Consider the following 10,115-nt stretch of genomic DNA (forward strand, 5'->3'; position numbering starts at 1 on the left):
GTCTCTCCTTCTCTAGGTGAGGGAGATGCTGAAGATGCGTGACTCCAACGGAGCAAGGATGTTAACACTGATCACAGAGCAGTTCATGGCCGACCCTCGGCTGGCGCTGTGGAGACAGCAGGGCACCACCATGACCGACAAGTACAGACAGCTCTGGGACGAGTTGGGTGAGCGAGGGAGACAACATCACACACTGTCCTATAACAGCATACACACACACACACACACACACACACACACACACACATGCAGGCTCTGACAGATTTAGCAAGGTGGGTGATCGAATCTAGGCGCTGACACAAAAGCAAACATGCATTTTTTTCCCTTCCTGTTTGTGTTTTCTTGAGCCTTTGTGTCCAAGAAAACCCACACGCGGTCTCAGATGTACGAGCTTGTCGCTGACAGCCCGGTGTTTGTGCCTCTGCTCGTGACTGCGGGCTTGGCAGCTTCTGCAAGATGTTTTTTTGCGAATTAAAAGGCGATTAATGCCGCACATTGTGCCTCACCTCTGCTGTGTTTTCAAACACTTCTCGTTATATTTTTAGTTGAAGTGACAGAGAGCCGCTCACTGCGTGCTTGTTTGGGTTTGACATCAAGTGTTCTTGTGACAGACTTACTGTACGACACGCGGAACCAACAAGCCCATCACCGGGACGACGGCGGCAGTGTCGCCTTGTGTCGTTGTCGCTTCCTGCTCATGTCTCTGGTGCCGCTCTTATTGATGATGGTGATGATGATGATGTTTGTATTTTTATTGTCTCTCTTTGGTCTTGCTCTGCACTTTGTAAGGACAGCGCAGTGATCTCGTCTCCCACATATTTTTGGAAGTGTGTGCACGATCCCTTTGAAGTCCTCACTTCAAACCTTTCTTGCCGAGTCCATATCACTCCACCTGATGTGTGAACGCGTGCCTCTCAGCGCTGCTCACTCTCTCCTTTTGTCTTTTGCATCTTTAAGTTCTCCTCTAGACACAAAGCCGTGCCTCCTTGTGCAAATCTTTCTCTTTTTTTTCATTCTCTCTCTGCATCTTTTTGTCCTTGGTTTTGTCCTCATCCCCAAAATCTATTCCACTATGCACACATGCATCTGTAGCACAATCAACCCACTCACTAGTGTACATATCAGCGGCACTCCTGAGAGTAAAACTCCCCGAATGCACTCGGATCCCTCGGAGACGCAGCCACTTTTCATTTTCTGTTTGTTCCAATTTACTCCAAAATGATGTGTGTGCAGGCAGCGTCGCCTCTAAATAGTCTCTGTTTTGAGACTTTTTGTATCCTAGCGCAAGATGGCAGCAGCTCAGAGACGGAGCTCGGGAGAACAAGAAACAACGTTGCTCTCTGGAAAAACGCCTCAAGCTTTCATTTTTGCATAGAAGCTGTCTTTTGAATCGCACAAGGCACATTTCCCCACCCCGTTAGACCAGTTGTTTACATTGTTTTAAAGAGGGCGTCAGCTGATTGGTGTTTACGTTTTGCGTCCAGGCGCCCTGTGGATGTGCATCGTACTGAACCCCCACTGTAAACCCGAGCAGAAGTCCTCGTGGCTTCGCCAGCTGCGCCGGTGGAACAGTGTGGACGTCTGCCCCTGGGAGGACGGTAACCACGGCAACGAACTGCCCAACCTCACCCACTCGCTGCCTCAGGGCGCCCACGGCAACCAAGGTCAGCGATGGAAGAGTTTCATATGTCTGTCGATAACGCGTTCATGATGCAATAACGCAGATGGAGAGATGAGAGGGGTTGCATCAGGAAGAAGGCTTAACGGATCGCTCGGATTTATTTATGTTTTGCTTACGCAACAGTAGAGTGAATTTGTCATGTGCACCCACGTCCCAGTTTGCAATAAAACATCACTTTGAACTTTTTTAAAGCACTTCCATCAGATTTTTTTCTAATTGAGCAGATTATATTTTGTGGTAATTATGCAAATGAACAAACAAGATAATAATAATAATAATAATAATGATGAGTATTAGTGGTGCTTTTAATAGAAGAATCAGCAGAATAATGGTGCATGTGGGTTTTATTCCGGGACATAAAAAACGATCGAGCGTTAAATCTCTCCTCCTCCTCCTCTCTCCCTCTGCAGAGATGCGCCCCCACAGGACCGTGTTCACGCGAGCCATTGAGGCCTGCGACCTGCACTGGCAGGACCGACACCTCCAGCACATTATCACCAGTGACCTCTACGCCAACTACTGTTACCATGACAACCAGGAGGGTTCCCTCTTCGACTCACGCGGCTGGCCTTTATGGCATGGTGAGTCTCTGTGTGTGTGTAGGTGTCTCGTGAGTTCCTTTTATAACACGCTGGAGGTGGAGCATGAATGCCCATCGGCTAAACGGAGAACATTTGGGCTGAACCGATCTTCTACCCAGAACACGTCCCGACGGCCTGCGCGCGGGTTGATGCCCTGCGCTCCCATGGTTACCCCAGAGAAGCCCTCCGACTGGCCATCGCGGTGGTTAACACGTTACGGAGGCAGCAGCAGAGGCAACTGGAGCACTTTCGACGGCACAAAAAAGGTGAGTCCATTTGATTGGTCCAGGTTTTAAACGCTCTTATATTTGGTTTTTGAGGCCTGATGGCTGCAAGTCATTACAGAAAGCTCATGTTTACGGTTGTAAATGGACACTTCTATCATGTTTTTGTATTTTAGTGCATTAAAACTGCTTTTTAATAATGTTTATACATTTTTTCAATAAGAGGCTGCCTTGTGTTAAAGTGAAGTAGTCTTTTTGCACAATAAGTGACTTTTTCTGGACTTTTCTGTGTATTTTTCTTTACACTCTAACACGCTCATCATGGCTAGACATGATTTGCATCATGCATGAACTATTATGATGTATTAAAAAATCTAAAATTCAATCAAAAATCACACAAACACGTTTAAATCTCCATAATCTGGAGTTGTCAATCACTAATTAAATATGTAAATAACACGTAATCTGCTTCGGTTTATTCTAGAGTTGCTCCACAAAAGTCATACCTCCATAACCAACATGGAGGGCTGGGTGGGACACCCTCTGGACCCCATCGGGACCCTTTTCAGCACCCTGACGGAGTCGGGACGAGTGGGAGAGGAGGGTTCCAACACCTGTTTGGACCTCTCAGGTACAGATGCGTTAAAGTCGTTGGATCACAACAGTTTACACACATTTTAAACCCAAAAATGACCAAAAAGTGATCAAATATTCTAAAAATGAACAGATCTCTTTAATTTGTCCTGTTCTTCTTTTGTTTCCTGGTAAATAAATGACATACGCTTCTGGGGACGTACTAACGTACACATTCGGATGTTGTAACTACCGTAAACAAAACTGTGTCTAGCATTCCGCCGGACGACCACACTGTCTCTGCACGAATATCAAACTGTCTCTCTGACATATCAAAATGGATGAAATCCCACCATCTCCAACTCAACCTCTCTAAAACGGATCTATTTGTCATCCCAGCAAAACCATCCATACGGCACAATATCTCACTCCAAAATGACTTCCTATCTCTGGCTCCTTCAAAGGCAGTTCGAAATCTGGATGTTGTGATTGATGAACACCTGACCTTTGAAGATCATGTTGCCTCTGCTGCTCGTTCATGCCGCTTTGCGCTATAACATACGAAAGATCAGACCATACCTAACACAACATGCCACCCAGCTCCTGGTGTAATCTACCGTCATCTCCAGCCTCGATTACTGCAACGCCCTTCTAACTGGTCTCCCAGCCTGTACTGTGAGACCTCTTCAAATGGTCCAGAACGCAGCGGCGCGTCTGGTCTTCAATCAGCCAAAAAGAGCACACGTCACCCCTCTGTTCATTGAGCTCCACTGGCTACCGCTAGCAGCACGCATCAAATTCAAATTGCTAACACTAGCATACAAAGTCCGAGATGGTACGGCTCCCATCTACCTGAATCCTCTTGCAAAGGCTTACGTCTCGGCCCTAGGGATGGGTACCTTTGACATTTGAATCGATCCGGTACTAATTCCCGGTACCTACGAGTCGATACCGGTACTTAACGGTACCAATTTTCGATACTTTTGAGTGTTTATTATTTTAATTCTCTTTTATAATTAAATATATATTTTTCTCAATATATAACCATATTTGATAAATATCACGATAAATAACATACAAGTTTGTATTTTAACATCGTCCTTGTAGTTTTATAAGCTGATAATTAAACTGAAGCAAACATCTTTACTGTGAACTAAATTTACTGCGTATCTTCATTCCTTTTGCCGTCCTTTTTCATTTGATTTTTCCTACTGGGAAGATAGAATTTCCGAGGAGAAAGCGAACGCACCATTAGCTGGTAACAACGGTGGCAATGGAAGCGAACATATCAAGCTAACGTTATCTTTAACAGTTTATTTAGCTGCTGGAGCAGATTAAAACGATGATGCCTCAAACTTAGATCGTTGTCGCTGGTTTTACCTTCACCCATTCACCCGTCGCATTTAGTAAAGTAAAGCCAAACTTTAGAGCGCGTTCATGTTCTTCTAGTCGGAAATTCGGAGTTCCGAGGAGAAAGCGAACGCACCATTAGCGAAACAGAAGCTAACAAATCAAGGTAACGTCATCTTAAACATTTTATTTACCTACCGGAGCAGATTAAGATGAGGATGTCTCACTTAGATCGTTGTCTGTCTCTAGTTTCATCACCCAGTTACCCATCACATTTAGTGAAGTGGACCCAAGCTTTAGCGTGCGTTCTTTCTACCATGCTTGCTCTGTTTACAACGGGCTCGCAGGGACCGGCGACATAACGCTCTTGCGCATGCGCAACTGTCTTGGCAGTACCGAAACGAGGCACCGTTTGAAATGACGTGAATCGGTGTTCGGTCGGTACCTTAAAAAGTACCGGCCCGGCCGCTCCGGTCATCACAGGATCGTCGGCTAGCAGTGCCTACAGCACGCTCAGGACAATCCAGACTCTTCTCATGCATCGTTCCACAAATGTGGAATGACCTTCCAAGCACTACCAGAACAGCGGCTTCCTTTTCAATTTTCAAGAAACTCCTGAAGACCCTGCTCTTCAGAGAGCATCTTCTAAACTAGCACCCTCCCTGCACCCGTCCCCCTCTACCGTCCACTCCTTGTTCCCTCCTCTTCATGATTGATGTCAAGTTGTTGTTATTGTTGTTGTTAGCCTCAAGGGCAACATGCCGATTAGCACTTGTAAGTCGCTTTGGACAAAAGCGTCTGCTAAATACATAAACATAAACATTAAGCACGATGAGCACAGCCATCATTCGGTGTGTTAACTCAGTCTATGCCAAACAGGAGATTAAAGATTATTTACCTTTTCTTAAAAGATTTTTTAGCAATAAAAAGCAGAAGTTTAACAGTTTTTATCTTATCTGACACACCGTGCCTTCATCCTCCGCCTCGTCTCCAAGTCTAAACATCCTCCCTAATCAGACCTGATTTGTGTGTTCTTTTTGCTTGTTTTAAATCACACCACCCCGCCGTCGCCTCCGCTCTCCACAGACTGCTCCAGCGTGGTGAGCCGAGCGGACCTGCAGCGAATGCCGGTGCAGAGGTTGCTGGGAGACGGCGAGTCGTACTTGGCGCTGGCGGTCGAGACGGCTCTGATCGGCCTGGGCCAGCAGCGGGTGATGCCTGACGGGCTGTACGCTCAAGAGAAGGTGTGTCGCAACGAAGAGCAGCTACTGGCCAAGCTGCAAGAAGTGGAACTGGACGACTCCTTGGTGAAAATCTTTCGTAAACAGGCCGTCTTTTTTTTGGAAGGTGAGGAAAGATCATCGCTGCGTGTGTTTTCTTATCAGGTTCAGTGCTGAAGACCGATGTTTCACTTCAGGAAGCGTCTTGACTTTAAAGAGACATTATGGAAGTTTGACAGCCAAAACATGTATAGAAATAATAAGTTTCTTCTTCATACATTCTCCTGCAATGCCCTGGTCCTGTAGAATGAGCCCTGGCATTTTTACTGTGATTGCCTGTTTTTCTGTAAAATCACAGAAAAAGAGAGATGCTCGGGTCGAGCAGGCTGCTTCATGCGCGTTCACGCTCAGGCATCGCCCGTAGCATTTGCTATCCGTAGCTTTAGCAGCAGAGAGAGAGGCAGTGCCACTTTGTCGCTGTTCCTAACGCCTAGTGACAAACCTAGCTACATTTCTGAGGACCCTTAGCTACTTTCTGTAGAACTTTCTTCTAGATATTTCCTGCAAATTAGCAACAAAATAGCCATTTTCACTCCAAACCGTTCTTTGAACGTTGTTTCAGCTGTCATCAAGGATATAAATGTTACAGGTACAAAAGATGTCACTGGCGCTTTAGCTCACCTAGTAAGGAGTTGGACTCTCGTGCAGAAGACCTGGGTTTGACTCTGGATGTGAACATAGTTTATTTAGAGTTTCTTTTTTACATTAATGGTATTTTTTTACAGTAAGATGCCCAAATTTTTATTTGAGACTCGCCGAACGGCATTGAATTCACAGATAAAAAAGATGTGGGTTCAACTTTCATTTTGGAACAATTTTTCAAGCAAGGGAAGGGAATGATCTGAGCATGCAGGAGGACTGACCCATCATAAACCTTTGTCGGCTGTGCTGAAGAGAAAGGTACAGAACCAAATTATTTAATTAATTAGCTGCGTGTTCTCCTGTCCTCCGGGCCACCCACCCACACACACACACACACACACACACACACACACACACACACACACACACACACACACACACACACACACACACACACACGACTGTCTCAGCTGTTATTTTCGTTAAGGAGTGTGCACGTACAGCATACGCGCCTCGTGCACCAGCCTACTATTGAAGCTGCCGTTACGCTTTTGGCCTGAGGGGGCAATCGCAAACTTTAAAATTCAAAACTCCGTAAAGTCCCTTTAACTAGAAACAAGTTGTGTAAATGTAAACATTTGACCTATTTTTCTTTATTTCCTCAACTTTTGCATCACCCTCTGCTTCTACAGATGCACACACACACATATAGACACAGAAACACCTCGTCCCTGTCATTTCTCCCCCACCCACGCACCGAGAGCCTAGACATTCTTGCTAAAACAGGAAAAAACACATTTCACTCTCTTGCTATTTATTATCCTTTCATTTTGTGGTGCAAATAGAGGCCGAACCGTCCTGGGCCAGACCAAAATGAGCTCCTCACTCAAGGGTATTGTGTCAGCACACACACACACACACACACGCACGCACGCACGCACGCGCACACACACACACACACACACACACACACACACACACACACACACACACACAAGTGTGCATTCAGGAGCTAGAGCAGAATGTGTGTTTATGTGGTGTAGGAGGAGGATAGTGGTGGTGGTGGTGGCACATACTGGAAGAACCAACCCAGTAAAACTCCTCTCCAGTCCAGTCCCCACCCAAACCCCAGCCCTGCCTCGTCCCAGGCGCGACCACCCACCTCTGGTTCCTTTGCTAACAGCGCTGGGCTCCGAGGGCCCCGCGAGCCTCGGGAGGCTGCAGCCGCGCCGCTCTGTGATGTGGTTTGCGGTTTAGAGGCCCGTTGGGGTTTAAAATAACCCACCAGAGATGAGGGGGAGGGCAGGAAGACGGGGAGGAGGGCACAGGGCCAAGTCTGCACACATGCCCCATGTGTTTTTGACGTCACGGCTTGTTTTAACGCCACGTGGCTTTGCCCTTTTCCGGCTGGACGTGAAAGACACTCAAACAGGAAGTCATGACTCAGAGTCAGCAACATGAAAACGTGTAAACTCTCACACAAATGATTTACTTTACTGGGTAGAAATGTAGTTTCTGTGTTTTCTGGGCCGATGACTAACAGCGGAACCCGTTTTTGTCCTTTTTTTTATTTACAGCTGGTCCGTACTCTGGTCTTGGAGAGATTGTCCACAGAGAGAGTGTCCCCATGCACACCTTCGCTCGCTATCTCTTCACCTCTCTGCTACCTCACGACGCTGAACTGGCGTACAAAATTGCACTGAGAGCCATGCGGTAGGCCTTTTTTTGTTTTGGGGGGGGTCATACTTTTTTAAAGAAATATTTGCTTCTGATCTCTGATTTAGGGCTTTGATGAAGCTTTAAAACTTCACCAAACGTCTGAAATTAACAAGAACATTTTCAGATTAGTGAAACTCTGGATGCTCATTGAACTAAATAATTTCCGTTTAAAACTTTTGTACGTGGAGATTTGTGTTTTCTAACCCGACGTGTTTATGTTTATATGGCTGAGTTGTGATAAGAAGTTCGTTAAAGCAAGTTTAGGATCCAGAGCTTGGATAAAAGCCACTGAAACAGGAAGTTCAGCGACCGGTGTTACAGCAAGATACGTTTCCCAAGAAATTTGTGTCCTCCCTTGTCTGAGAATACTGAACGTCCAGCTATCTGGTTGCACGCCCCTTGCTGATAGATATAGATTTTGAAATAGACAAACACGTGATGGAATTAATCTGTTGGGTGTATTTGACAAACGTGTGATCTTATCGTCTCACCTATCACCGTAGAACCGTCGTCATCAGTGATATTCGTCAAGGTGATTTTTCTGTTGATCTGAGAGAGCACAAAAACTCCAAATTGCCACAAAAACAAAAACAAAATACACATGAATTTAAGGATAAAATGGAGAGAATCTGGTTTTCATGGAGGAACACATTTTGGCTCAACCTTAGGAACAGTTTTCAGAGCACATTCGCTGCTTCTCCTCATCAAAGGGCACCAGCTGAGGTATTTTGGGCCTCTGACCACCTTCTGGTTGCTTTCCTCTGAAATGGCAAAGCCAAATCTCACTGGGGGGGATTATTTTATTCTCTTTGGCCTGGAAACAACTCTGAAAGTCTCCTCAGGAGGAATGAAGGTCCCTCCTGGATCTGCTTCCTCTGCGATCAGTCCTTGGCCAAGCAGTGGAAAATGGATGGATGGGTATTGTCTGTGTGTGCATGTGTGTGTATGTGTGTGTGTGCATGTGTGCGTGCGTGTTAATCGGCCTGCGCTGTGTTTTGATGTTGTGACTTGTGGGAGCTGGATCAGTGAATATTAATTACATTAATGAGAGTGTAATTAGTGCAGCTGCAATGAGAAAGAATTACATATATGGGAGAAGTGTGTGTGTGTGTGTGTGTGTGTGTGTGTGTGTGTGTGTGTGTGTGTGTGTGTGTGTGTGTGTGTGTGTGTGTGTGTGTGTGTGAGTGAGATGGGGGGGTTGCTGTGTTTCTGCAAAGCTGGGCTTCTTGGAGCGATCTCTGAGTGATTGGTGGGTAAACATAGCAGATGGAGGACTAAAGCAAAGCCCATTCCTCACCTTCCCGCAGTAATCTACAGAGGAGTCATTAGGAGGCAGAACATCCTGCTTACAAAAGCTAAACGTTTGCATCTCTCAGCGTGGTCTCGAGGCTGCACATCCAGCTGTTGCGTCCAGCCTCCAAAACCAAACCCGTTCATTCCTGAGTCGGCCACTTTCTTCCCGCCCTCGCCGCTCGCTTCCTCTCACCTTTTTATTTTTTTTTACCTCCTCACCACCTCCATCCTCTCTCCTCTGGTGTGAAACTGGCGATTTAGAATAATACGGCCACTTACGGGCGCTCCTGGGAGCCAGAGGTGTCTGCTCAGCACATAATGAATGAGTGTAATGTAGCATAGTGTAATGTGATAGCATATTCCTCCTCGCTCCTACGGGACGGCGGACAGTTAAAAATAGAGAAGGAGGTAAAGCAACCAGGGCTATTTTAATGGCCCCATTATACCGCTATCATTGATAAAAAGAAAGATTAAAAAAAGTCCTGCTCTTACGTTCACACACACACACACACACACACACACACACACACACACACACACACTCGAGTCCACTTGCTTTCTCGATTTGTCTCCTCTGTCACAGTTGCTAGCGCTCTTTTTCAACAAGAAGTCAGCCGGCCTCAGTATGCAAATTATTTAAAACACTCCGTGTGTGTGTGTGTGTGTGTTTATGAGTCTCGGATGAGGTTAATTAGAGTGTGTGACAGCAGCATATGCCTCGCGTTGGCTCATTGTAAGTGGCCAAAGTAAAAGAAAAAAAAAAAAAACCTAAGAGAGGATCTGCCTACTGGTTCACACTCTGCCCAGATTTTGACTTGAGCAGCCAGAGAAA

At 46.0% G+C, this 10,115-nt stretch overlaps 1 protein-coding gene across 1 annotated transcript in view; it reads left to right on the plus strand.

Annotated features, from left to right (window-relative positions):
* The window catches only part of LOC107394082 (zinc finger SWIM domain-containing protein 6), a 63,383-nt gene that overhangs the window by 41,003 nt on the left and 12,265 nt on the right, over positions 1-10,115 (plus strand). Inside the window, exons 4-10 of the mRNA XM_054731784.2 lie at positions 17-167; positions 1,485-1,664; positions 2,092-2,262; positions 2,382-2,528; positions 2,971-3,117; positions 5,496-5,756; positions 7,849-7,984. Coding sequence (XP_054587759.1) covers positions 17-167; positions 1,485-1,664; positions 2,092-2,262; positions 2,382-2,528; positions 2,971-3,117; positions 5,496-5,756; positions 7,849-7,984 — 1,193 coding nt within the window. The remainder of the gene's footprint in view (positions 1-16; positions 168-1,484; positions 1,665-2,091; positions 2,263-2,381; positions 2,529-2,970; positions 3,118-5,495; positions 5,757-7,848; positions 7,985-10,115) is intronic.

The sequence above is a fragment of the Nothobranchius furzeri genome, chromosome 17, assembly GCF_043380555.1.
Source record: "Nothobranchius furzeri strain GRZ-AD chromosome 17, NfurGRZ-RIMD1, whole genome shotgun sequence".
In the NCBI taxonomy this organism is placed as follows: domain Eukaryota; kingdom Metazoa; phylum Chordata; class Actinopteri; order Cyprinodontiformes; family Nothobranchiidae; genus Nothobranchius; species Nothobranchius furzeri.